The following is a 22,451-nucleotide window of genomic DNA, read 5'->3' as shown; positions in this document are numbered from 1 at the left end:
TACTTCAGAAATAGCTAGGCCCAGGAGAGAAACACCAGTATCCTGTCTTGAGGTGGAAACCACAATGCGTGGCTGCATCTGAAAAAAAACCTGTGACAGCTTTCCTGAATCTTTCCAAAGATCCATAGGAAAGCTCATACCCTGTATGTCTTCAAATGTGTTTCCCTGCTGACCCCAGCATTCCTAACTGTGCTTCAACATCCCTTGATAAAAGGCAGGTTCTGGGGTTTGGTTTTCTTCCCTCTTCCCTTAAGCACATTCAAGCAGGGATCTCAGTGCTGTGCCCAGAGTCCCCTGAATATACTGAAGTTATGAACTGCCCTCCTTGTGAACTTGGTTTGAGATGGAAATGTGTGTGAATAAACAATGTGTATGATTCAATTCTCCCTCTCGTGGTCAGATGGGGCCCTTCTCACAGTCTTCAAGCACAGACATATTAGATGTGTCTGTTTGATGTAACTTGCACCTTTTGGAAGCCTCCCATGGTCGTAGTACAATCAGGATTTAGTGGGGAAGTTACTGATGGTTCTTGAAATACATATATTGACTTTTTGCCACACCATGAGTGGACAGATTGGAGATGTGAACTGAACTGCGGCATTCTGTGGAATTGTATTAACCTCTCCTGTACACACCTCCACTAAGTGTTTCTAATTTGTCTCTGTTTAGGTGTTAAAGTGCTTCTGAAACATAGCTCCGTTTATCATCCTCCTGGCACTCCTGTTGACTCCAGTGGGTGATACAGTGTGAGCTCTGTTGCTTTTCAAGGATGCTGCAGTGTTGTTGACTTTGACAGGAGCACTCCTCTAAAAAAATGAGAGGTGGATTTGCCTCTCTGTTATAAATCTCACTGTTTGGTAAGAAAAGTCCTGAGGATTTTGTTCAATAATATTAAAATCTCCCCAGAAGGAACAAAACCCTACTTAAAAAAAAAAACAAAACAACCCTTCACAAATATACCAGATTAAGCATTCCAGAATCAATTCTTAATTATTGTTTAATTGATTTCAGATTAAAAAAAGAAACGGAAAAGGAGAAAAAATTTAAATATAGTCTTTATGCAGGGCTTAACAGCCATTTATCTGTCAATGTAGATGTTAGAACAATACCAAAATTCTGTCATGAACAAAGCCCCTGTACACCAGCATGCCTTTTGTTCAGTTTTATCACTGAGGAGCAGGAGTTTGACTGTATTAGTTTTTCCGAGTTATGTCACAAATATTTTCTGTCTCATGCATCATTTTTAAGTGCTGTTTACATATATTTTCATCCACTAGCATGGGAAAATAATTGCCACTCTTTAGAACTCCTGTTAAATTCTGAAGCAATAAGTTTAATTGCTTATTATGAATTTCTAAGTAGTTGGTTTCCTCTTAGAATTGGCTAAAGATTTTCCTTGCACAGATCTTGACTCAAAGATTGTCCTTTAGCTAGAAAATATTGATTAGCTTTTGATTGGCTCCTGTGGAGAACACCTTATCTCTAAGACTGGGTTTGGTTACTGTGAGGCTTGACAGAATTCAGATTTAACCAGGTGAAGTCTGCCATGGTCAGTAAAATGTTAAAGGATCACTGTAATAAATTATGATATTAATATTGTGATTTTTTAAAATTTAATCAAAAAAGATTTTGGGGACTTTAAGCTGACTGAAGTAATTCATGTAATTGTCTCATCTGCTTAGTATGTCATTTGTCTTCTATGAATATCAATGCCTACATTCATTTAATCTAAAATAATTAATACTCAAACAATTAATAATGAGAGAAACTGAATTGGAAAGAACTTTAAAAGACTTTGAGATATATTAATAATTTTTAACACCAAATGTAAATACTGCATTACATCTCAAATTATATTATCAGAAAAATTATATGAACAACGAATACAACATTACATGCATCTTCTTGCTATGCATGTGAACATTATTACTGTATTAGCAAGTGTATTGTGGCAGGTGAGGGATCAGATTTCTGAACCACAGTTCAGGCCTTGTGCAAGCTCAGTGCCAGGGTCCTGTCGGCAGCTGAGCAGCCCAGGCTGTTTCAGTGGCTGCCTCGCTGATGTCAGCAGGGGGATAGGTGCCTTTGAAGAGTGATTCAGCAGCTCTCGGTGCTGACTAATCACTACATTTAGCCACTAGCAAATGCAGGATACACGATGATGTCTGAGCTCCTGCCTTTTAGGGCTGGCATACGGCTCTGACTCAGGGTTGTATCTGCCCACTAATGATCTGGTGCCTACAGCCCTCTTCTGATGTGAGGTATCTGAGCCCATCTTGTCTCCTTGAAGGCAGCAAAACCCTCAGAAAGCGTTGCTGCCGTAATAGCACTTTGTGGCTTTACTGTAGTAACCTGGTGGCAGAGAAAGCATGACTTTGGGACTCTCAGCATCCTGAGAGGACAGAGGCTGCTGGTCTCACCAGCAAGAGGGTACCCTGGAGGAACCAGTCTCTATGCACCTGCCTGAAGATGAGCTACAACACAACCAAAAATGCAGCAGTCGCAGCGCCAGAAGTAAGTCTGATCCTTTAGCTTTGTGGCCAGGGATTCACCTGGGGAGGGTGGTTGGGTCTTTGGTCAGAAGTGTTTATGTTTTCTAGTTGGTAAAAATGGGACAAAATAACTGGGATTCCTACTTCTCGTCTTGGCTGACAGATGTGGGCTGCCATTGTGCCATGGAAGTGAACACATTGCCTTTGAGGAGCAGCAGAACCTGGGTGACCGTGGCCTGCACACCATGGTGGGGTGCTTTGCATCCCAAGCACTCCTTGCTTCCCACTGTCGTTGCCTGCTTTTGGTTTGAGCAGATCTTTCATGCTACCGATGAAAGAATGTTAAAAATGGGAAGTGGATTAAGTAGATGTGGAGGCATGAGCTGAGGACCTGTCTCTGGCTCCCAAAACCTGCTGTGCTCACCTGTCCTCCCAGGCACACTTGTGACCTGGTGATGTGGAGAGTTAACCATGTGTGGCTAGTGATGAAGTATCAGTTGGCACACAATTTAACCACCTTGTCTCTTGTTGCTGATGCCTTTCTTCAGTCAACAGGGGACAGTACACCCTTGGTCTCTTCTTTCTGAATGTTTTAGGACATTAGTCTAGGTTGTTCTTTCTCAGAAGCTTTATGGTGGTCACTGTACTTCAGAGAATCACCCTATCAAGCAAAGTGGTGGACTCTGTGTCTGTGCTGTGGATATTAAATTTAATTTTCCCTAACTACAGGTGTGTCTACAGGCTGTAACAGAGCTGGCAGTGTTTGGCCATTCCAGTTCAGTAGCAATAGCCTGATGTGCTGCTGTTGCCTGGCACAGAGGACATGTTCATGTTAGTAGCTGTTACAGTGATATGTTTCATATGTGGTTGTCTGAGCCAGAGGTAGTTTGGATTTCCAAAGGTGAGAGTTGGAAAGCTTCAAAAGACAAAGGGAATAATGAACCTTGGGTATTCATGTAATCGTCTTTAAAATATCACTGCCTGGACACTGTCAATTGTTTGTTCATTGACTTTACATCTGACACATACATGACAAATGCTGTCCTGCCTTCCAGTGTTACCCCAGCCATGCATTTGTTCTGTCTGCCTTGTGCTGCTACTGGCTTCAGGATGTCATGTTGTGAATCAGATCAGCTGAATGGTCCTGCTCGTTCTCTTTTGTGGGGGTGGGAATGGGAGGGAGGGAGGGAAATTGCTTTGCAGCCAGATTAATTTCCTGGTCTATCTGCTTGTGCAGTTGCATGAATGCCACTGCCAACACAAGGAGTGGAGCAAAATTGCTGCTAAATTAAAATGTTTCTGGACTGCCATCTTTAGATATAAAAGAATAAGTATGATTATTTTGTTAATACTACTTTGCTCTAGGTTTTGACACACTATGGTCTAAGACCATGTGCCTGTAATCATTATTCACTCTTGAAATGTAGAATAGTTATCCGGCATATTTCATGGCTTCTCTGAGTATGTATGTGTGTGTATGTGTACTGCAGTCCTCTTTGTTTACTGGATGAAACACATTTATTGGTGGAAAAATATGACGTGACTTTGCAGCACATCAACCTTTAGCATGAATGGTTGGTGGTGTTTGTGTCTTTTAAACACAGGTGCTTCTGAAGATGTTTTATCTAATTCTCACTGTTGCAACTCTGCAAAGGGTGAAGGTGCAGAACACTCAGTGGCCAGTGCTGGCCCAGTTCCATGGCTTCTCATCTGGTCATTGACTTTTACTGTGTGTTTTTTAGTTTCTGTAAATAAATTTACCAGCTCAATACTGAAGAGTCTAAGAGTCCTCCAAAGGAGGACATGAGCTTATCATACCAATTCTATGTTAAAGTCACAACTATAGAAATCCTGCTGTAGAATTCTTCTTGGCCTTTAATCAGTGACCTGCATATGAAAAGTAAAGAATAAATAATTCTGGTGTATATATATTTTAATTTGGTAAACATAATCATAGTAGCTTGCTCACTGAATCAGACAATTGCTTCAAATATAGCTTCTGTTGAAGTGAAGTGAGTATATTCTGGGTAAATTTATATCCATTATAAATTACTAGCTTCAGACAGATATTGTGAAATACTTAAATTCCTTCTGTTCCCATATTTTCTTAGTTTATTAAGACATTATAACTTCAGTGGATGTGGGAGGCATTAGGAAATAAATCTGAAATGCATGTAAATAAACAGGTTTCCAGACAGCATGCATTTTTATTTCTTTCCCTGTAATGCGTATTTCAAAGTATTAATTCACAAAGTACTTAATACCTTTGTGAATGCAATTAGTGTTTTATATGCAAGATTCCACTTATTTCCTTTTTTTAAGCCTTTTACACAAAATTCACTCAGTTTATGTGTGTCTCTTCATAAATACCAATAATGCTTTAATTTATGAGTGTTTGCTGTTGGGCTTTGTTTAAATGAGTTCCATCCAAAAGGAATCAGAGCTTTGTATTCTTGCAGAAATGAATAAACCACATGAGGTGAATTTTCATACAACCCATTTCAAACCTGGAGTTTTCAGGGTATAATTTAGATATTGCATTGGTGGTTTATGACCATATAAAGTGGAGGTGTGTAGGTAGGAGGCTAGATAGATGTACTTGTAAATGGCTGGAAGCAAGGAGGCTGAGTATGGTCTCCAGCAGTGCATTTTTCAGCTCACAGTTTCACATCTCTATCCTAAGGCATTAGATGTTACTAATTCTCCAAGAGCCAAAGATTTGTTTTACAGAAGATCCTGATTTGATTAAGATATTGCTTCAAGACCTAATGTTGCTTTAGCAAATCATGCCATGACTGGAAATGTACATGATTGGAAATAAACTGCACGTTATCTGAGAAACAGAGAAAGAGCCTCATGATTTGGAATGATGCTGCAGAAGCAGTGTTTAGTGTAATGACAGTACACTTAGATTAATTATAGCACTGCTTGCAGGCGCCACTATACACTTAGTGTTGTGTCAGCACTTTTGCTGTTAACCCTGTGTTGCAAAAAAATTGTAATTTGGCTCCAAAAAATTAAGGAATCCTGTGGTTTGAATACAGGCTTTGTGCTGTATGCACTGAATCAACTTCTAGTTAGGGCCTGAATTTTATTTTTGTATCCTTAGCTCTCCAAAGTATGTAGCTGTAGAAATAATAATTTCTATTTAACATTGTGTGTGTTTTCTGCTCTGCCCACTTCTGATGGAGAACTTAATTTTAGTAAATGCCTAGACTGTTGTGATCACTTCAGATGATCTGAAATAAAGCACTGAGATATTTAACCTTGAAGGCTGGAAGGTACAGGTGTTAAGCCACCATTTCACTACTCAGTAGAGGAGTTAAATTTGGCTTAATGTGTGTTTATATGATTAGCTGCAATAGCTCTGAAGGATTGTTAAAGTCTGAAATAAGCCTTGAGCATGGCTTAAAAGGCTGTTTACACACAAAAAAAAATAGAAATACTCTACAGAAGTTGTTAGAATTAGTTATGAAACACTGCAGTGATTTTTAAAATAAATACTGAAATATACTAAAGGCAAAGAAGTGACAGTGAAATTAAGTAACTTTTTTACTAAAAAACTTTTTTACTCATCAGAATGCTCTTTATCCTCATTTGCTATTGAGAAGACAATAATAAATGCTGAGCAAATAAACTTGCTTGTACCTGGAATATGTTGTCCTGCAAGTACAGGAATCTTGACCCATTGTTTTTTAGCAGTTCTTAGGCTCTTATCCTCTCTTAGTTCTAATTTCAACTCCTAGATTGTATTTTACTTTTTTCTGAGTAGTGCTGGCAAGTGGCTCTTATCAAGAACAAATGATGCTGTAAATCAGGACTAAAATCAATGCTGCTGTGGGGTTGTAATAGTGAGATGTGGTTGTGTGGGCCTGAGTGTTTTACCTGCCTCTGAAGCCAAGAGTGAGGCCCTGGGTAGTGTTCCAACCCTTGGCTTCTAATTTACTGGCGAGTATATATATATACAGCTGTTCTGTCTCAGTCTTAGATTGGAGATATCAGTATAAAACTCTTGTTTTAATATGACTTTTCTCATAATGCAAACAGTAAAAAGCAAGTGGGTATTCATATTCAAGTAAAATTGCATGGGAATACAGAAAGCACTTAATCCCTCCACCCTTAACACCACTAAGAGTAGGATTTAGGACTGGCAGGGCTGGCTGAGATGCCTGGCAGCATATATTGGCTCCCTTCTCCTTTGGAGCACACATTCTCTGTAGGTGCAAAGGACAGTAGGTGTTCCAATAGCAGGATGGGTTCTGTCAGTTGGAGGAAGGTTTATTTGCCCAAAGCAACAGGGTCTTTAACATCATGGCTGGCCATTTTCAGCTGTAGTTACTGCTCTTCTCCGTGATAGGTGGTAGTATAAACAAGGAGTGATTTGTGCCACTGGAATAAGGCCCTGTGTGTTATGCCAAATATAAAATGAGAGGGCTGATATGAGTGCCTCTTGGACATGTCTTTCATTACCCTTTACGCTTCCCTTTCCTAATAGAATTTGGAGGAACCAAACACATGCTGTATGCAGGGTTTTATTAGAGTGCTTTGCCTCGGGCCCTTAACTCCTTTAGCTGGTCATTACCTGACCAGTAAAGACCTCTAAACGGGTCATTAATGCTTAAGTAATAAACTGTTTCACAAGACTGTCTAGTACAGAACCTCTTCTATCATTTTTACAGTTACTGTTTTATAGATAAATCAATGACCAACAACTGGATATTCTTGTTTTGCTACATAATCTTGTAATAGCAGCCACAGCAAACTGAGGGAGGCAGAGGGTTCTGTTCGCTGTGTCACGAGAGCTGGAGGTGGCCACGCACAGGTGTGGCCTGGAGTTGTATGTAGGGTAAAGCAGGAGTAAGGTAAAGAATGAAGGCATGTTCTGCTGTTCCCAAAATAAAGTATATCACTGCATCCGTTTCTAAAGCTTTTGGGTTTTTTACGTTGGTATTTTTTTCTACTTCTAAAAGCTGAATAATGTCAATAAGGTGTTTTTTCTTCCCCCACTGCCAAATTAGGGGCATGTAGGCCTCACTATAATCTAATGTTGACAAAGAGAGTTTCTGCACTTTCACAGAGATTTTCTGAACTAGCATAAGTCTTGCACTCTTCTGCATCATATGTATCCATTCACTTTGAGTTAGCATATATTAAATTCTTTCTAGGTGTAATAGTAATAGTTAGCTGTGGCACACATGTTTCTTCTGGTTCTTAGCATGAAATTTTCATCCTCCCTCCTTTGACCAATATATCCCTTAAAATAAGTTTCTTGGCATGAAGCTCTAGAGAGCTGTTTCTCCCTGGAGAGACAGGAGGAGAAAGTGCATAGTAGGTACCATACAATTTTTTGGCAGATTACCAGGCATTCAATATTTCCAACATTATTAATATCAGTGCATCAGTGATGGACTGCTGAGTGCTGGAATAAGCCAGTCATATACATCTTTTCTCATGTTAATCTTCGAGGAGTGCCAGTCTGTGCTGGAACTGTTGGATTTTTTGTTTGATTTTTGGCTTTTTTTTTTAATAAATATTAAAAAGTAGAATGAATGCTGAAAATGGTTCTTTATGGACACAGATTATTTTTCTATGGTGAAATGGAACAAAACCTCTGTAAATTTATGACTTCTAGTTTGATTAGTTCCTATGGAGCAAACACTTCATAATTGTTTTTCCAAGAAATTGAAAATATGTTAGTTATGGGACAAGTTCTCTCTGGCAATGTGAAACAATTAATATTGAACAGCTGTTTCTATGATAGACTGTTTTGAAAAAAAATAACATTGGCATGCTTTTTTATTCATTACTTCTGTGTTGAATTAGTTTTGCATTTGTAGCTGCCATGTTGAATCTAACAAGAAAAAATAGATTAAAAAACATGAGACAAATTATTTAGTGAAAGAAACAATAAGTGCATTTTTTTCCTTTTTCCTTCAGAAAAAATACCTTTTTGAGTAACGACCTTAATGAGATCCTCCAAGGGCTTTGAGGTGACTTCAGCCCTGCACATTGTTGTGCTAGACCCTCAGAGCTGGTGCTGAAAGTCATAACATTATATATAGAAGTACAAGAATTGTGTGCTGACTTAGAGTTTAAGTAGGGAGGAATCTGACACAGCACTTTGTTCAGTTTACAGCTCTCATAATATTTTTAGCACCTGCAGAAGGATTTTAACTCGTTTAAAGCAAAAAAAGGCTAACATAGGATTATAAAACAAATAACACTTCAAAGATTGCAGCTCCACGGTCCGGTTCTTATCTTTACTGATAATCTGACAGTGCTGGTGTGGTAGCAACAGTAGCAAACCCAGTATTTGTACAGAATTCTTCCTTCAGACCTGTGGGCAGAAGCTGTCCTGTGTGTCACTTTACTGTGTTAGTACGACATCAGGAATCAATTTGGTCCCATCTGCAATTGCCTGATATAATCAACCTCTATTCTGTTTAGCTCAACTCTCTACCTACAGTAAGTGATTTGTATGTGCATGAATATTAAACTCCCCAAGTAAACGTGTGAGTAAATATGAATTGACAATAAAAGAAAGTTATATGTGTATGCTGAAATTGAGTGCTCATTGTTGTTTTTATAAACCGACATTAAATTGCATCATCGTGGTGTGAATAATTATTGCTTCCTTTTTTTTGTGATAGGAGAGAACAGTAGATCCCAAATAACATCACTTTCACTTCTGGCTGTGGTTCTCTACTTGTTGTAAAGATTTTCTTCTCTAATTTTTTAAAGTCAAACCTGTGTTAGAGCAATTTTTCATGGCTCAACAGCCCTTATTTTTTTTTATATGACTGACTGCAAGTATATTTGCGCAATGATTACAACAAGGCAGATAGAATATTTACAAGCTGTAGCAATTCCTGTGCAAATGCAGTCTCCAGAGAAGGGCAAAATAACAAAGCAAGCAAACATCACAATTCTCTAAATAAGAAGTTTCAGGCATTGGGGTGGTGACTCACAACGTGGATGGGAACCCTGGAGTTTTAGAATAATTTATGGGGATGCTGAAGAGATAGATTTCATTTAAATACAGTAACTGCTGAAATATTTCTAAGTTAAAAAGTCAGCTAGTGGTTAAGTAAATATCCTCTTGACCCCTTTTAACTCTTGTGATGTACCGTTGTTTTAAACTATTTACTTTGAAATGCTTGAGTCGTAAAATGACCCAGGAGAGATGGATTGACCAGACAGTTAATGCATAGGATTTAGTTGCTTAAAATTTAAACCCCATGCCTATTTTTTATTTAATGTATTGTTCTTTAATTGGATGAATTAGGCTAGAAATGGAGGGCTGTGGAGTCTAAAAAATAAAATTAAAAAAAAAAAAACTTAGAAAAAATTGTTTTCACACAGTCTGCAAAAAACATTAGGGGAAAAATTTAGAGAAGAACAGAGGTTCCTTCTTGTTTCTATAGAAACCAATAGTGATCAGGAGGAGAGAGGCTTTCTTTCAAGTGTACATTTTAGTGAGGCTGGATCAGCAGCTCAGTGCTCTGGAGGGCCAGTGTGAAAACCCCAGAGCTCCGGTGGGTCGAGGTGTGGTGTCCCTGGGCCTGTGGAACCAGCTGGAACGGGCATCCCACATCTCTGGGAGCCCTGGCTGGCAGCGGGCAGGTGCAGGGAGCCTTTGCAGTGCCAGTCCCCGGGAGCGCAGCCTGGCAGGAGGCTCTGCAGCTGAGCGCAACGCCGCCACCGAACGCGCACGAGTCCCAGAACGAGGGGGAGAGCACAAAAGGGGGGAAAGGCTGAAGGAGAAGTGTGTTGCCCTGTGTCAGAATTAGCTACGCTAATTGCTTTGAAGTAATAATCTCCTTTGGTTTTATCGTGACAGAATCATGGCCACTGAAATAGCGTGTGTTCAAAGCATTGCAGCCAGGACTCAGTGACTTGGCATTTGAATCGTGATGATCTTCCTAGTGTACTGCATAATACATAATGCCTTCCACAACAAAATTATATCCTTAATTATGTTCTGTTTTCCTGATGTTACCTAAGTGTTGCCATAGAGAACAGACCAGGGATGCATTTGAAAACCAAATTTTAAAGCAAATCTAGGTCTTAATCAATACCATACCTTTAAAATAATTGCAGGATTCCTCTAAATGAAGTTCAGGTCACATGCAATGTCAAAAATAAGGCAGTTTCAATTTGCTGCAACCTGACAGATCCAAGGAGTGACTGAGGAATATCTAGTAACTGGCAAAGACACCTCTGTTTGACATTTACTTTCGCATGTAAACAATGGAGCACTGTATATTGGCATCTGAATGTATTAGCTGGTGGTGATCCAAATCCTGGTATGAATTTAGATGGTTTTCCTTTCTGTTTATAAATACATAGTCTTGATAACAAGGGAACATTTACTGCAATCTTGCTCTGCAGTTGTCAGAGCAGAATGAATCATTTTGAAACATAAACCCCCTCAGATCTCAAAAATATCAAGAAAAACATAAAACATAAGAGAAAAGGATTATAAAATACAAATAAAAAAGGTTCTTAACATATTTAGAGGCCTATGGGCTGTAAACACTGTAGATTATCATTAATGAAACTCTCTGCCAAGTACACAAACCACAGTTTGGTAGCAGCTGTTAAGCAAGCATTGTTCAAAGCTGGATAATCCCTTGAACATTATACTTTGTGGCTCTGTACCTCTTCCTATTAGTAATCAGATAATTGCCTTGCATTTTCTTTTACACGTTTTTCTTTTAAAATTGAGTTTCATTTTTTGTCAAAAGGCTTTATCTTGCAGTCATCACATAGGCAAAAATCCTGCAGAGGTCAACAGGCAAGGCTGTGATCTTTATTTTCGGGAAGTCTAGTCTAATACAATTCAGCCCCGTGGTGTTACTTTGGCTTCACAGTGGTAAAACAGAGATGAATAAGATGCTTGAATTCTTTTGTAACTCAGTTGCTTTTTTTCCTATAAAATGGGCTTTTCTAAGTAATTTGGGAATTAATTAAAAATGCTTTCTACCACTATTTTTTACTTTAAAATAAGTTTGCTTTTTCATGTTGGGAGAAGAAGGAGGTGAGAGACCTTCTGGTTCCATTTGTCCAAAAGTTCAGGCCTCATACTAAGGCTTCCCAGGACATCATATGTAAGTATCTCGCAGAAAGAAATTTGGAAATGATGACAACTCTTTTTTCCCAGCATTAAAATATTCTTAAGTCATTATAGCACAGAAGTAGTGAGCCATATCCCTGGTAACTGTGAGTTCCCTTGAGCTCCATTGGCTATTAGGGTTGAACCGAGAAAGAGTAGCTTATCTTGCACTTCTGGAATTTCTCACAACCCTACAACAAAGCACTATTGATTTTTCTCAGCTGGCAGGAGGGGAGGAGGGATTGAAGAGGGTCATATGTAAATGTGCTGTGTCTGATAAACAGCTGGACCAAATATTACTGAGTCTAGAACCTCACCAATGCAAAGTAAAACCATTTTAAAACCTCTGAATTAGGCATTTGCTGATTCCTCTCAATTCACATATGGTGTCCCTGCACTGGAGTGTTCAGCCTCACAGTATTTACTGACATGGGCCATTCAGTTTAAAGCCAGCACATCTCTTTGATGGGCACTGGCTTCACGAGCTGTTGGCATCAACTTCCTTTGTCCAAGATCGAGTTCCAATCCCCAAAATCAAAGCAGATGGAGACATAATTCAGAGAGCAGAAACTATGATTCATCCTTAAACCTGCAGGGTTGCAGGGACTGTTTCTGTCTAGTACTTAAAATTATTTTACATCACATGGCATAAGCAGAGGTTTGAGGGATGGTGTCATACCCCCCCATGGGCAAGGCATAATGGATATTTTCTAGCTAACATATCTCTGTGGATGTGTAAGAAGAAGAAATTGACTTTCTTTTTTTTCCCCTAAATTGCAACATTTTGTTTTCAAGAGAATCTTGTGCTTTCTGTTCATTGCAGAAGCAATATTATTAAATGCCAGTCGGCAGGAAAAATTAGAAAAAGGATGGCCTGAACGACAAAAAGAAATGCATTTTCTTCCCATTTCCCAAAAAATAAATTACCAATGAGGCAGGAGCTGTCTTTAGGCAAGGTTTCAGGAGGCAGATTAGATAGCAAAATTATTTCCTTGTTCTAGTGAGAGGCAGTTTTCATTGAAGACAAGAATTTAGGAGTATTTCTAAGGGAAAAGGTCTTGCAGCAAAACTGCAAATTGGGCAGCACTGAGGTAAGTCATTGATCCTCCCAGCAAAGTAATACCAATTAAAAAGGCATCTGTAACGAACAAAGTACAGATTCACTCATCTCAGTTGCTGTGAAAGGAAGACATGTATGAAACAATATTACTATGCTCAAATGCAACTAAAAGGTGGAGAAAGTGTTCCTTGATCTCTTTGTTGTTAGAAGCCCTACTCTGTGAAGAGTATCTGCTGACCAGTTTCTGATAGCATTCAGTTCTAGATTATTCTAGAAAAAAATGGCTCAGCAAAGATTCTAATTTTTGGATAAATTTACTGACATTAGGATGTTGGCATTGTGCATTTCCAGCAAAGCACTCTGACCTCTGTAAGAAGGTTTTCTCAGCAGCAGTTTCTGTACCCTGTTTGGATATAGCCATTTGGGGCTTCTTGGAGTGATCCCTGGCTTCAGCTGAAAGATTTTCTTGCCCTTAATCATCTTTAAAGTTGCATAAAACTCTTCCAGTGCATTGGCAATTATGTGTTGGTTTGGAATTGCATTTCTGAAAGCATCAGAATCTGCCAAACTGTCTCAGGAGCGCTGCTGCCCAGGAAGGTCGTGTGTGATCCACTGCACATTTCTAGAGGGTTTAGTGTGCCAGTGGAATCTAGGGGTGGGGGCAGCCTGCAGGTAACTCCTGGGTGCAGAACATCAGCTCCAGTGCTGATACCACTGAACAGTTGCTCGAGGTAATGGCCAGCTGCAAAGGTTGTCCTGTGGTCTGGTACTTTCATTTTAACTTACAAGAATACATTAGTCATAAATGGTTTCTGAAGTTCAGGTAGATAGAAAATTTTGAGGAATTTTAATATTTGGGTGTTGGGTGTGAATTTGAAAATGAGCCACTTTGCACCTTATTGATATTTTTATTGATAATTGATATTGATAATTATTGATATTTTGCTTTCCACATGAGTGCAAAGGGAAGAACAGGGGTGGTAAGTGAGGAAGCAAGAAACTGAGACAAGAGTCAGATCCCTTAATTATTTCTGTTGTAGAAAAGAGTAGATTAAGGGATTGAACAGTGGCTTCTGTCCCCGCTCCTCCTTCTCTTTACCTGACCATATTCTGGGATAAAACCGTGTTTGTCAGAAGTTTAAAACACAGCTAACCTGGTTGTCAGACAAACAGTCTGAGACTTTTCTTAGATTTTGAAAGAAAACAAACCCCAACTGTTGACAGTTCCCCTCAAGTGGAGTCCAGGAATGCCTTCAGCATTTGACTCCAGATGATGGAAGGCTCACAGCCTCAACTAGAACCCAGTTATTGTGATTTGGGCAGTTGATTTTGGGTGAAATGAAAGGATTGAAATACCGTTGTCTTATTTGAGGGGGAAAACCCATCATTCTTGTCATTGTCCAAATGTGGGGACTTTGAGCATGGAGTTTTTATGAAAGGATTGTTCCACTAAGATAAGCTGACTTCCATATTGGAGAGAATTTGCAAAAGTAGCTGGAATTGAATAGAGTAGAACTTTGGAAGTAAAAATAGAGAAAATCCACAGTAAAATTAACATGCTGTAATAGAAAGGTGCAATCACTAAAAACCAGAACAACAGAACTATGGAAAAAATAAATCTGAAAGGAAATGGGGAAAAGCACTGCTTTCCTACTAATTTGCCCCCTTCGTTCTGTGTTTAATTTAGTAAAGCAGTCATAAACATTGCTAAACAGTCAAAAATTAAATGTTGCTCTATAATTTATGGTGGTTACAGGATACATGAGAGTGCACTTTAATTAGCAAATTGCATGTTTATTTTATTTGCTTAGCATATAATTTAGATTGGATAAATGCGCTTTGACTGGCTATGGCACCTAGGTATCCTCATTTGGTATAATTTTTAATCACATTGTTTTGGAATTTTATTGCAACATTATACAGTTGATATAACAGTGCACAATTAAGTATGCTCTGTTCACACCTTGCTCTTGAGGAAATTACTTTTTATCTGTATTTCGATGGAGCACTTTATATGGCAAGTGAGAACTTGGGAGTAATAAAGAAAGCTCACTGTGGGCGCTAGAGCTGCAATCTGAATAGTAAATAATAATAGTAATGATGGTGCCCTGTTAGTGGAATGTGTTTGGGAGGAAGATTAAAAAAACAAACTCCTGAAAACAGGCAACTGGAAATGATCGTTGTATGTAGTAGTGTATTGGCTGTATCGTAACAATGTCTTGATGCCAGAGCTGACCTGGGGGAGGGTGAGGTTTGTGCTCGGTGCTGTACACAGCCCGAGGGGCAGAGATCTTCATCCAGCAAACATCAGCAGTTGTGGAGAGGGGGTGAGTCAGTGCTAGAGGATGTGGGAGATCTCAGAAAAATCTGCCACCTCAGTCTTGGGTCCTGCTCCTGCACCTCCACTGTGCTGTGGCCCACGTCAGGATGCTGACCAGCCTGGACAATGGGATGTGCTGTAAAGATGTAAAGAGACAGGACATGGGGAGAGGTAGGCTCAGGCGTGGTGGGTGTTCCTGTGGTTCCGAGACATGAAAATATTTCTGCACGTTTAGGTTTGTTTATTATTATGTATTTGATCATGCTCAGGGAGTGTCAGGGATGTGTTCAGGGCATTGTGATTTCAATAGGCTTTGAATCTGGAATTCTGTTTTCCCTGTCATTCACTTTTTTTTGTGGTGACAGGGCTGTATCCTTGCTTTGGGGAAATTCAGATTCATCTTACCAGTTAAATCCCCACTTCAGGTAAAAGGGTAGCAGCATATGCAGCAGATATGCTGTACATGTTCCTGGAGAATGTAATAGAGCTGGACTTGAAGGTTCTGGAAAGAAAAAATAAACACATTTTCTTTAGCAGAAAAATATTCCCTAAGCATGTAGTCAGTAAAAACAGAATATTATTTTTACAGCTAAAATATGGAAGGAATAAAGAGTGTTTAATTGAGGTCTAGAATATATCTCGGCAGTGTCATTTTCTATAGTGGTTTGACTTGCAAAATTCTGCAGAAAAGCCCTCATTTTCTCTTACATCCTGTGGACTTTTTCTATGAGGGCTGCCTGAGTAGTACATATATGCCAATCTGAGATCCCAAGCGACTCTCAGCAAGACTGATGCTTGGCCAGATTACGCTTTCAGTCACATAGGTATAAATCTGGGATAACTCCATTGTTCTGCTCCCACTGGAAGAGGATCTGGCCCACTTTCCTCTCCTCTCTGCCTCTGGGTAATTGGCCCCGTAATGCGCCAGTGCTGCTGTGGTGTGATTGGCACTGATCGCTCCGCTGTGACAGGACGTCGGCGGTGGTATGTACCGCTCCAACACTGACATTCCTTACTTTGTTACAGCGTGTTTTGATAATGTTATCTCTAAAGAATGTTCTCTGCACTGATTATGGTTATTAAAATATACAGAGATCAACAGATATGGCAAACAGCTGCTTAGTCACAGCTGATGTGAGAAATTTGATTTAATGTAAGTCTCACCATTTGAAACTATATCCTCTAGAAAAACACAGGCGATTAATCCCTCCTGCATGCAAGCTAGTTGACTTTGTTTAAAATAGGATTATATCAGGATGATAAACAGGGACTAGAATTAAAGCACCTTTTTGAAGATTGCTGAAACAGAGAAGAAAAAAAGCAAAGGGGAGAGTTTTTCTGGTTTGGAGATTTTGTTTTGGTTTTTTCATTTTTCTTTTTCTACTGATGCACTGGAGTGTTTGGATAATATTTATGGGACCTATCATGCAGATGTCACAGTTCTGTAAGAAAATATCTGTGGTATTTAGAGCCAGCGATGCAGTCCTTTTAAATATCTGTATTACTCTATAAAGGCAGACAGTGCTTCCCAGCATTCCTTATGGAACACAGGGAGAATGGCATGGACCTCTTGAATAATTAATATGGTTTTCAGAGCAGTAGTCATGGAAACCCAGGCAGTGTCACATATATGGATTTTAGGAATTAGGCACGTTTTGAATTGCACATTTAGCCAAAAAAAGAGCGTGCTGTAAATCTAAAGATCAGAAGCATTTTCTCAGTGAGTCTCTTGTTTACATTGACAAATACACATATCTTACATATTTTTTTGATTTAAATAATACCTGGATTCCTAAAAATTTATATGTTAGCTATCTAAAGGGCTGTTAAAGGCACTAAATGCCATAAGTCATCTTTTAGATGGCTTACTCTTTTTTTCTTCTTATTTTTTTTTTTCTTTCATCCTAGATGCCTGAAGTTATTAGGATGTAGGTTTTAAACTGTATGGCAAATTGCAGTTCACTTAAAGGACCACAGCTTTACCACTAAAGTTGCTAGGCCCTTTCTATTATTTCAGTTGTGTGGCTTTTTTATCTGTCTCAAAAAATGTCTCTTCAGGATCAATATCGTCATTACCTTGGGTGTGTGTGTGGAAGAAGTCAACCAGGCAGCAGTGAAAAGCTATCATCCAGTCCTCAGTAATACTGTACGTGTAAAGAATAAAAATACATGGAAGTTATTTATAGACCATAAACCCTCTGGTTTCATAAACCATTTTATACTATTATTTGTCCAAGTCTACAGAGTCTCTCCTGAGTTCACAGCACACTCAAAAGCCTGTTTTTTATTTCTGGCTGTTTGAATTGGGAAATTAATTAGAAATACACTTAGCACTTTATGGACATGAAAAAGCCATTTGGCCCAGCAAACCTGCTTTCTTTTACCTTTTTTCATCCTCATTTTGTTTTGTTGCTCTCTTTCAATCTACTCTCTACTAATAAAAATATCAATCTGTTTCATAAACTCATTGAGACTTTGTGGCAGTAATATTACTTGGCAGCATAATGTGGCATATTCATTACTTTCTAAGCAAAATGATTTTTCTTTACATTTTGTGATCCAGATTCCTCAATTAGATGCACACTTGCAGCTTTCATTGAAATCAATGAGACTTTTATAGCTGTCACTGATAGCAGATACTGGCTCTTTATTTCCAAATGTGAAATAATGGCCACAGTTTTGGCTTTATTTTATTTTAACTGGTAATGAACAAGTTCTCCCCATCTCCCACATCTCTGTGCTATATGAAAATTTTTCCTAATCTGAAATGAAATATTTCTGTTCCGTCATTTCAAAGTTTTCTCTTTCCTGTCAAGAATAAATTCGGTCACTTTGGCCTGTCTTGATATGAGATAACTTTAAGTACCCAATGTTAGTCAAGGTTTCTGAAGCTGCACCCCCTCTACAGTAAAACTAGCTTATCTGTGTGATGCTTAAAATTGTGGACAGAATACCAGTTGTGAGGTAGTTATTAGAGAAATCACCTTGCTGCCTATGATTTGTATTGCAGCCCTTGGTTGGTGCATCTCTGTGTCCTTGTTGCTGTTTCTTTTACTGCAGCCATACACAGAACAAATGGCTTCAGAGATTTTTATACACTAAGCTCTAAATACCTTCCCAGTTGCTCTGAGCACTCTTTGCCTGTTTGTTTTCATGTGTATTCCCTCCTTCCTGGCTTATTATGCTACAGCAGTCCCAACTAAGTTACCCATCTGTAGACCTTTAAAAAGATGTGTGTTAGTAATGGAAATAGTCAAAAATAATCGAGAGGACCATCTCAGAAGGGTGTGTGAATATTGGAAACCTCTTGTAATTTCCTCAGGACCATCAAGATTCAATCCCAGAAATTCCCTGCAGCTGGTAATCTTCTCAGCTGTAGTCTTTTTTGGGAAGAGTCACAGGGAGTTAATTAAAATGGTGAGACTTAGTTAGATCAGAAAAGTTAAAGGTGGACAAGAATATGGTCCAGGACTGTAGCTGTATGAAGGACAATTTACTGATGACTAAAGCTGACATTCCCATAAACCTCTCAGCTGGAGTTACATGGGAATTATAACCAGATGAAGAGCTTGTCTTCAGAGCATATTTGGCTCTAATTTCTTGCTGCCTTTCAGATCCAGTACTTTGGTGCTACGTACCATCCCTCTTCCATTGTGAACTGAGACACTCATGGAACCAGTTCTGTCCTAAACTGTTTCCCTCTCAAGGTTGGTTTGCTTCCCAAATAATAGAAAAAGTCAGAGATAATGGCAACTTTTGGAAAAATCCAATTGTCCCCCAGTTTTAATGCAGAAAGTTATTTAGTAATTTAATTTCCTTCTCTCAGAACTACACATATATTTTTGTGTACAGAGACAGACACAAACACTTACTATTATAGTCTCAAGAAATTGATGCTGCTGTCATATCTGCAAGTAATCTTCAGCACCATCATTGCTGCGACCTTTCAGACCGCTGAATGTAAATCAGATCCTTTCCCTCTGGTGGGCTCCGTGGCACACTGAAATTGCGCACAGATTGTGTTCGAACAGTGCCTATCAAGTGAGATGACAATGCAGGAAGCATATCCTCATTCTGGTTGCACTGGCACATTTCCAGTGCTATACCAACTGCAGTGTTTTACAGTGCAATCTGTGGTTTGTCGAGGAAAGTGTGTGTGCACCTCTGTTAGCTGTCACATGCTTGCTCAGAGTCATTGTGTTCTCCCTGACTTCTACCCTCTGCTGATGGAAATCCCTATTCTTGGTCTTAAGCCATCAGATCTCTGAAAATATTATTGGCTTCGTGGATTTGGGGTTTTTAGATTGATATTTACAATAACATCATACCAGGTAATGGAGGATGCTTCACATAGAGTGTTGTGCAAAATTTCCATCCTGTATTTACACAGACATTTTGAAGTCCAGGCAAATGCTTTAACACTTGGAAATTTGAATTGGGATGCAGTGCCAGGCTCATGGGAAAAAGGCAGTGTGAAATCAGTCAAGTGCAGAGCAGCAGGGTAGTACTGGAAATTCTCCTTGTGGCTTTAAAATCACCAACTCCTAGCGTGATCATGTGCAAATATGTATGTGCTTTAGGTTCTCCCCTGCAGAAAGCAAAGTGACCACGATCATAAGTTTCATTCCTTGCTAATGAAAGGCTATGATTATAGAAAGGGAATAAGAGGATCAATAAATATGATTTCCACAGAAATTAGTAAGTAGATGAATGGAGAGCAATGTGTTTTGGTTCATCCACTGTTACTTCCTACTTCGCATGTGACTGTAACAGCAGCAGTCTTATCATATCTTGCCTTTGGTAGGTGTTTCAGCTTCATAATGCGGCAGTTTTCAGCAAAAGGACAAACAATGGGGTAAATATTTATGTAAGCCAATCTAGTTTTGACCTCTAGGGCTTTGATGCTCAGAGCACTCAAACAGGACAGGAAGGCTTGAACTGTAATTCTTAAAATGGCGTTCACCACTTTGGGCTTTCTCCAGGATTCCTCTCTTCTCTTGGACGTGCAGTGGAGAAAATCAGGTAGGACATTGATAGTCCATTCCTTTTCTCCTTCTATCCTAAATTCAACATTTAAGTGGCTGTGGCTGCAGGGATATCAAAATTTTACACATTTATTTCTGGCTGAACAGAGGAAAAAATGTATTTGTTTGGGTATCTTGGTGTTCCTAGTATGTTTTCATCTTCTGTCCAGAATTGTGTAAAAGGGGCTGATATGAAGCTAGATTAAAGAGACTCAAAGCACAGCTGATCTGCCTTTTCATACATTGTTGGTAGAAGAAGCTGTCTGAATGCTGCAGAGGGCTTTAGATCTTGGTTCCATCAGCTCACAGAGGAGATCAGGTGAGCCACTGTACCTCATAGAGTGAAAGAAACTGAAACCGTGGTTCTTTGCCACAAATCTACATGGCACGAGGCCAGTTAAGAGCTGAAATAGGTTGGTATTAACGGCAGGGAAGTCTGGAAATGCTCTAATCATACCTCTCCCAGCAGGGCTCTTAGTGCAATGACAGAATGATCGTCTTGTCAGACTTCGAGAACTTTCTTCTTTAAACACATAGAAAATGGGGGGGGCTGAAAAGGGGAGGAGGGAGAGGGGAAGGCAGAAAAAGCTTTAACTCGGCTGATGTGGCTTCTTTAATTTGCTGTCAGTGATGCCACCGATGTTAATTCTGGCAGGGTTAATTATGAGAAATTAAAAAGCCGCTCAGAACAGACTGTACCCTTCGTACTCCAATAAAGAGGCAGCTCTGGTGTGAGGAAATTTCTTCATTAATATATATCCCCAAAGGGCTACTGCATACAGCTTTTGGAATATGAATCATAAACTCCCAGGGACCCTGCAGGAAGCAGGGGAGATAGGATTCAGAGGAGATTGACTGTGTTACTTTTACTGCTTCAGGAGAATGATGCTCAGGCTGGCAGGAAATCACCATGCCGGTGACATTTGGAAAGAAAAATTTATTAATTTGCATGTTGGCATGTTACAAGTTTTGAAATATGGTTTTAAATACGTTCTGTACAGCCCCTGCTGTATCAATGTTCGATGTGTCAGTCTGTAATACATGCAGCTGTTAACACGGAGCTTAGCATAAGCATTGTAATTGTTTACCATTTAGTATTTTGCAGAAATGGCTTTAGGGCATGCATTTATTTCTCAGGAAAATTTCTCTGGCTTCTCACAAACTAGGCAGTATATGCCCTTAACCTAATACATTATACTGAATGGCAGTGTGGTTATACCACATACATTGTAGAAAGTAAACTGCAAAGAATACCACATACAAATTGTGCAGCTCTAAAATACAACTGAAAAAAAGAGTATATCCCAAACCAATACTCCATAATTTATATTAGTATAACTTGGCAAAGCCACATTATCAAGCAAAAGTAAGTGCAAATGGCATTAGATAATAGTGAAATACCTCAGTGATGTTAACTTACAGCACAAATAAAGCCCTGTTGTTAAAAAACTATGTGCTTAAACCATTTTTAGTGTAACTCTGATGCTGACAGGGTGTTCCAAAGTGCTGGTGCAATTTTGAAATCTCTTCCCAGGAAAGGTATTAGGGTCTGTAAGTCATTACTATATAGAAAGCAGCTAGACAAAGTTTACAGTACAGAGGTCTAAAAGGAGGCCAGAGAATTAATTTTCTTAAGAAAAACCTATATTTTTTTACCTCCTCTAATATCAGTGAAGCACTGATATACAGTGTGTAACCTTTCATTCAAGAACCTCAACAGTCTTCAGAAACTTTAATTAATTAACCTGAATAGTAGCTACTGTCAATGGGTATTATTTTGAAACTTGTTGTAAATGGTCATTCAGAGGACTGAAAAAATGCAGGTGAGATGGACCGCTAAGAATAAATGAAACATTACTTAGAGCAATTGAGAGTGCTTGGAAACAACCTCATAGGAGTTACTTCAGCAGATTGCCTTTTCAGGCAGGCTACACTGAATATTCCTGTGGCAATTAGCATTGTAACTTTGGGCGGGAACTGGAATAGAATGTTAGGACGTGTGGGTAGCTTCTGGACACCTACAGTTCCAGAGTGCTGGCTTTTGGCAGCTTTATCCTTCTTATCAGTATTTTATTTTTCTAGATGCTTGGTTAATGTGGAGCTAGATGTTTGGGTAGACAATGTGGCACATACAAGGCACAATGTGATGTGGGAACAAAGTCAGAAAACCTGATGGCCATTTTCTTTGTTCTGTGAAATCCCACTTTGTACCTATGTAACTAAACATCTGCTATCAAAATTAGGGGAAAGATTAGGTATGTGCTATAAAAATGGCATTTCCTTTGCCACTGAAAAATGACTTTAACATTTCCAGGAATAAAGACCTCCTTTGTTTTCTGCGATTCTAATCCTTGTCTCCAATTTCACCTTAGAAGTGTGTGTCCCTCGCAAACCCTGAATCCCTGCTGTCACCAGCTGTGCATTTCTTGGCAGAAACTCA

The 22,451-nt window shown here is 39.2% G+C and overlaps 1 protein-coding gene across 6 annotated transcripts in view; it reads left to right on the top strand.

Moving 5' to 3' along the window:
* AFF2 (ALF transcription elongation factor 2) overlaps nucleotides 1–22,451 on the top strand; it is a 350,681-nt gene that overhangs the window by 55,869 nt on the left and 272,361 nt on the right. The window contains exon 1 of one of the 6 annotated variants that reach the window (XM_068204988.1): nucleotides 2,208–2,514. The exons of the other annotated variants lie outside the window; for them this stretch is intronic. Coding sequence (XP_068061089.1) covers nucleotides 2,492–2,514 — 23 coding nt within the window. The 5' untranslated portion in view covers nucleotides 2,208–2,491. Of the gene's footprint in view, nucleotides 1–2,207; nucleotides 2,515–22,451 lie in introns of those variants that run through there. 6 annotated transcript variants of the gene reach the window in all.

The sequence above is a fragment of the Anomalospiza imberbis genome, chromosome 14 (genome assembly GCF_031753505.1).
Source record: "Anomalospiza imberbis isolate Cuckoo-Finch-1a 21T00152 chromosome 14, ASM3175350v1, whole genome shotgun sequence".
NCBI classification, from domain to species: Eukaryota; Metazoa; Chordata; class Aves; order Passeriformes; family Viduidae; genus Anomalospiza; species Anomalospiza imberbis.
Note: the sequence above shows the minus strand (reverse complement) of the source record. Positions and strands in the feature narration are given on the sequence as shown.